The sequence below is a fragment of the Emydura macquarii genome, unplaced genomic scaffold, assembly GCF_026122565.2.
Source record: "Emydura macquarii macquarii isolate MOO-44397 ecotype Brisbane River unplaced genomic scaffold, CSIRO-AGI_Emac_v2 contig_2292, whole genome shotgun sequence".
NCBI classification, from domain to species: Eukaryota; Metazoa; Chordata; order Testudines; family Chelidae; genus Emydura; species Emydura macquarii.
Window position 1 is genome coordinate 3,364,063 of NW_027132429.1, and position 6,110 is coordinate 3,370,172.

Below are 6,110 nucleotides of genomic sequence, written 5' to 3' on the forward strand. Positions count from 1 at the left end.
GAGCCCCTGGAGGAGCCGTGACCCGCCCGCGCCCCAGCAGAGAGCGCCTGGGACGCCGCTGTAACAACCATTTTTATTCTGATCCTGTTTAAAAAGAGCACTGGGATGGGCAGCTCCTGGCAACCCTCACGTGGCAGGCGGCGGGCACCGAGGGGGTCAAAGCTTCGCGATTTGCCCCCCGCGCAGACAGACACGTGCCTAGGACAGACAGGCTGGCACAGCCGGGCCTGCTGTGGAAAGGGCCACGGGCAGTGTCTTGGCTGGCGGGGAGCAACATCCGACCCCTGCCAGCCGTGGCTTGGTCCCAGCCGCCCGCCGGGTCCCGGGTCCCCGGGCTAGCCCCGTCCAGCTGCTCTGCTTTGGTCAACGCTGCCTGAGCCAGCAACAACTGGCTGAAAGTAGGAAGGTACAAAAACAGCTGGAATTCACCCCGAAATCCAGGCTCCGCCTCCATCCCCACAGCTCCCTGCAGGGAGCGGGAGGGGGGGAGGGAACCCCGGGGTTCTCCTGGGGAGACCCTCACTCTGTAAGACTCCTGTGGAATAAATTAAGGAGGATGCACAGATCCAGTGTCAGGCCCGGCACCCACCCTGCCCCGGGGCTCTCCCCGTCCGCTGCCAGGAGCCGGATCACAAGGGGGCTGGCCGGGCGAGAAAAGCGGAGAGGAGGATAAAGTGCACAGAGAGCCGGGGGGAGCAGGGGCCCCCCGGGGGGAAAGGGGGCGGGGGGGGGCGGCCAGCAGGGGACATTACTCCCCGGAGCCCTCGCTCTCCTCCGCCAGGTCATCGAGGAGGTCGTCGTCTCGGTCGCCCAGGGCCAGGCTGCCCTGGCTCAGGCAGGTGGCCACGGTGGAGCCAGTGCTCTGGTGCACCTGGCTGGCAAACATCACCTTGGGCAGCCGGTTCATGGTGCGGCTGCGGGGGTGGACGCAGTGGGTGCCAGGCACGTGGGGCTCTGCGGGGGGAGAGGAGCAGAGCGTCACACGGGGCAGCAGCTGGGGTTCCCGGAGCATTGCCCCCAAGTCACCAAGGGGAAACTGAGGCACAGAATGGGGAAGGGCCTCGAGTTGGCAGCAAAGCCCAGAACCCAGGAGTCCTGGCTCCCAGCTCCAGTCCACTAGCCCCCGCCCCCCCTTCCCAGAGTCTGTCCCCCAGGTCCCATCCCCTAGTCACTAGCTTCCACCCCCTTTCCCTGGAGTCCTGCCCCCCAGCGCCCCACCTCGGCGGTTGTAGCAGTCCTCGGCGTAGCAGGAGTGGGGGTTGCGGCTGCGGGGCCCGGTGACCTGACGTGGCGGGAGGATGCAGCTGGGCAGCACGCGGGTGCCGCATATGAAGCAAGGCGAGGGCATGCCCATCTGTGCTGAGCCCCTGGCAGGGAGAGAGCAGGGGGGCTGTGAGTCACGCTCCCCCCCAGAGCTGCTGGCTCGAGCCGGCCCCCCATGGCAGGGGCAGGCCGGGGGGAGACCCCGCCCCTCACCTGAAGGTGCGGTTGCAGGAGGGGCAGTGGAACTCGGCTATGCCCCACATCTTGTCGTAGGGCACCGGGTCGTAGCGCTTCCCACACAGTCGGCAGCGGGACACCTGCAGGGGACGCCGGAGAGTGAGAGACCCAGACCAGAGCCCTCCCCCCACACCCCCTCGCCCCGCAGCCGTACCTGCTTTCTCTCGGGCACGCGGCGCCACCAGGCGCTGTCACAGGGCTGGCAGGAGAACTGGCGGTCGGCCGAGGGGATGAGGTTGCGCCTGGCGTGGTTGAACATGCGCAGGTTCCGCTCCGTCAGGGGCAGCACCGTCAGCTGCTGGGCAATGGCCTGGGGGGGGCAACATGGGGGGCCTGGGACGCAGGTCACCGGGGGCCTGTTCCCTCCTCTGCTGCTGGGCGCTGGGTGACCGTGTCCTGGCCCTTCGCGGTGCCTCTTTCCCCTTCCACCCTGTGCCCCGTTAACTTGTGAGCTGGCCAAGGACAGCTTGCCCTGGGTCTGCCAAGCACTGCGGGGCCCGATCCAGGCCGGGGTCTGCGCAGCGCCCGGCACCGCGGGGCCCGATCTAGGCCGGGGTCTGCGCAGCGCCCGGCACCACGGGGCCCTGATCTCGGCTAGGGCCTCTGTTCGCTACTGTGGTTACAGCCACGAGAAAGATCCGCCAGCAGCAGCGAGCCAAAGCCCCTGTCCCTGCGGGTCTCCCAGGCCCAGCCCCCCGGCCCCCTCACCTCGATCTCCTCGTCATTCTCGCACTGCAGGCTGGGTTTCTGCAAGGGGGGAAGAAATAAAAACAATGCAAATAAACAGAGGTGTGTGAACAGCAACACGGGGCTGGGACCCCAGCGCTGGGACGGGGGCTCCCCCCCACCCCCCCCGACAAGGCAGCGTTCACCCCATCCCGCAGGGACACGCACAGACTCACGCGTGCACGCACGCAGCGACACATGCACACAGATGCACCAGCGCACAGGCTCGCGTGAACACACACGCACACCCATGTGCACACGCACAGCTCCGTGCACACGCACGTACACACCTGTTTCTGTTGCTCCTCTTCTTGCTTCAGTTTCTCCACCACGATCTGGAAGGGAAGCGAGAGGAGAGGGGACCTGGGGCAAGGCTCGGTGGGACCCGGGGCCCCCGGTTGGCAGGGGTGGCCCGGCCCAGCCCAGCGCTCCAGGCCGCACAGAAGCCCCCCAGCTCTCTCTGCCGAGCAGCGGGCCCAGTGCAGCCTGGCTGGCCTCCCGGTGGGGCCGGGCCCAAGCAGCGTCTGGTCCCCCGCAAACACCAATTGCAGCCCCTGCTAGCCCCGCGTCAACCGGAACAGCCCCCCCCAGCATGGCGGGATGAGGATGGAGAGAGATACCTTGACCACAGGGTCGTGCGCTAGAGTGTGGCGGTCCTCCGGGTCCATGTCTAGGGAAGGAGAGAACGTGGTTACCCACGGGACGTCCTCGCCGGGCCCGGCTCGTCTGCCCCCCCCCCCCCCCCGGGGCCCGGCTCGTCTGCCCCCCACATCTGCACTCACCCCCCAGCTGCTCCTTGCAGAGCACGATGACCTTGCAGACCATGGCGTGGTTGTTGTGGTACCTCCGCATCAGCAGCGTGGCCTGCTCCACGCTCACCTGGCCGTAGAACTTCTCCCGCAGCCGCCGCACGCTCTTCTCCAGCTGCGAGAGACGAGCCAGCCTTAGCGCGGCCGGGGCCCCTCTGGGATCCGGCTGGGGCAGAGTCCCGGCCCCCCACAGGCCTGGCAGTGGCACGCGCTGGCTTGTTTTGGTAGGGTCTGCAGCAGGGGGAACGTGCCCCGTTCTCAGCCCCTGGGGGTGAGTCCATCCGCTGAGGACAAGGTGGGGCGTGACCCGCTCAGCTGTGCCCGGGGCCACGGGCGGCCCCCACCCACCGGCTGCCAGGCGAGGCAGCTGCCGTTCAAACCTTCTGCGTCCTCACCCTGCCCCATGTCCAGACGGTGCCAACCCCGGACAGGTGGCTGCAGCACGGCGGAGCTGACACGGGCACACGGGCTTCGTAACCACCCCCCGGTTCCTCTTTTCCTGCCAGACGCTTCCTGCCCCGGCTCAGGACTCGTGACCCTCCCGCGCCCCGGACGCTGCCCACTGGATCTCGGAGCTGGGCCTGGACCCTGCCCTGCGAGCCCGGAGCCGTCGGACGTGCTCCCTGGAGCGGGCCGGGGCCAGGACGTGGCCCGGGTGGCCAGAGCCGGGGCGCCCGGATCGCCAGCCCTGCAGCAGGTGGATGGCGGCCCGTCGCACAAGGGCGAGCCGGGCACCAGTCGGCCTTGTGCAAATACACCTGCTGGGCGCACAGTCGAAGCAGAGGGAAAGGCCTGCGCGGCCGGGGGGGAGGTGCTGAGCTCCGCCCCCGCCCGGGGCCGAGGCACCCCGAGGGCTTTGGATTGGAAGCAAAAAATCCTCCCTCCCCGCCCAGTGCGGGGCAGGCCGAGCCCGGGCAGGGACCCCGCGCACGATGCCCTTTGCCCCAGTGGTGCTGAGCCCCCCCCCGAGCCAGCCAGGGAGCTTTGCCCCGGAGCCTGCAGAAAACAGGCGCAGCGGGAACCCCCCGGCCCGGCCCGGCCCGGCCCGGCCCCGGGATCCGAGTGCCCTGGCCCAGACCCCGGCGCGGGGCCCAGGTTCCACCCGCTGCGGGTCGGGGCACTGCCTGCCCCCGGGCGGCTCTAGGCCTGGCAGAGGCTTCGGGTCCCATGGGGCGGGGGGCGGGGGGGAGTGCAGGGCTTTGGGGAGATCCAAGGGGGGCCCCTTGCCCCCCACATGGGGCAGCAAACCTGGACTCCCTGGATCGGGCTCTGCCTCCTTGGGGCACCCCCAAACCTGCCCCCTTGAGCCTCCCCCAGCGGACCCCCCCGTGCCCAAACCCACCGTGGGGCCCCGCCCCCCAGGCCGGGCCCCTCGCTCGGTGCCGGTGCCGGTACCTCCACCTCCTCCCTCCGGCCGCGCTCCATGGTGCCGCCGGGCTCCGCGGCGCGCTGCGACCGACCCGCCCGGGGCTTCCTGCTCCCGGGGCCGCTTTCGCTTTCGATTCGGCCCGGGGGCGGGTGGGGGCAGCGCCTGGCCCGGGCTCCTCCCTCCTCCGCTGCCGAGCGCAGGGCGCCGCTGCCCGGCCCCCCAAGTAAGGGGGCAGCAGCCAGGGCGCACCCGGCTCCGAGCTCTTCCCAGGGCGCTGGGCTGGTGCCCATGGGGAGTCCTGGGCCAGTGCCCCACGCACCCCCCAGCAGTGACCCCATCCCAGTGCAGGGGTCAGTGCCCAGCGCTCGGACAGATTTGGGGGGGTTGGGCTGGTTTTGGGGGAGGGAGACACCTGGGAAGGTGGCGGCTTTTGACTCCTGAGGGGGCTCTCCCGGCCCAGCCCCACTGCAGGGTCCCACAGGCCTTGGTCTGCTGCTCCCAGCAGGGGCGGGCGTCCGGCTAGATCCTAGGGGCCAAACCCCGGCCCCAGACCCGACCTCCCCCCTTGTCTTCTTAAACCGGGGTGGGGGTGAAAGCTGGGGTGACACATGCCTGCCTAAATATTGGGGTGCTCCCAATGTAGCCTTCACCCCCTAGATATCTGTGCCCCCCAGGCCAGAGAATCCCATGGCGCATGGGCCGTTCCGGCTGCGTCAGGCCACTCCGCGGAGGCTCGCGGGACGTCTTGCTGCGCAGACCCTTTTTGGACGTGAGCTGGTGCCTGAGTAGGGGGCAGAGAGGGTGGGGGGCGGGGAGCCTGACTCGCTGCCTCCGCGCGGCTCCAGGGGTCTCTACTGCAGTTACTGGAGACCCGCCCGAGCTCGGTCCTGTCGTGCCGGGTGCTGCACAGCGTCCCTGCCCCTAAGAGGTCACAGTCAAACTAGATGGGAGGGGAAACTGAGGCCCAGGGCCAAGGCAACACCCTAGGAGGGCCCCCGTCCTCATGCTGAAGGGCCCCAGCCCAACGTTCCTCCTTCACACCGGGCGCTGCCCTGCAGCGTAAGCCACGGCGCGGGTGGGCGGGCGCAGACCCTGCCTCTGCAGCGGTGCCTGGCAGGGCTCCCTGGGGGCGGCTCTGGGGCAGGTGCTAGGCAGGGTCCCCGGCCGACCTCGAGGGCCTGGATCCCAGCGGCAGGCGCAGTAGCTAGAGGGACGGGACAAGGCGGGGGGGGAGGGGCAGCTCTCTGGGTCCCCCCCTCCGCCCCCCCTGGCCAGAGCAGGGCCAAGCTAAGGACAAAACAGCACCTGAGCCGGGGGGGCCCAAGGAGCAGGCCAGGGAGCCGGGTCGAGCTGGTTGGGGCCGGGGCTGGGGCCAGGTGGGGCTGGTGCCGTCCGGAGCCGGGTGTGGTGAGCGAGCGCCGGGCAGAGTGACGTGAGGGGGACCCTGGGCAGGGCCCAGCGCAGGGAGACGCCCCCAGCCCAGAGGCCGCACAGGCCGGACGGGGAGGGGGGTCGTGACCCTGACGGGGGCAGACACTGGGGAGAAGGGCCCGGCCCCCTAGCGCCTGGGGGCGTGTGGCCACCCCAGAGCCAGTGTCCGACCCGCAGCGTCCCTGCAGCGCAGCCAGGCCTGGGCAGGAGATTGCGAGCGTCCCTTACAGCCAGAGACGCTGTGTGTGGTGCCCTGCGCCGGGCAGCGCTGGGTG

General features: G+C 70.1%; 1 protein-coding gene across 1 annotated transcript; it reads right to left on the reverse strand.

The window, feature by feature from the left end:
- Positions 1-93: 93 nt before the first annotated feature.
- On the reverse strand, positions 94-5,068 carry SHFL (shiftless antiviral inhibitor of ribosomal frameshifting). Its single transcript, XM_067560637.1, has 9 exons — positions 4,431-5,068; positions 3,009-3,150; positions 2,847-2,896; positions 2,517-2,561; positions 2,209-2,247; positions 1,655-1,810; positions 1,477-1,580; positions 1,219-1,367; positions 94-954 (listed from the first exon to the last, which is right to left on the reverse strand). The coding sequence occupies exons 1-9, from the start codon at positions 4,740-4,742 to the stop codon at positions 749-751; spliced, it is 1,203 nt and encodes a 400-aa protein (XP_067416738.1). The 5' UTR covers positions 4,743-5,068; the 3' UTR covers positions 94-748.
- Positions 5,069-6,110: the final 1,042 nt, after the last annotated feature.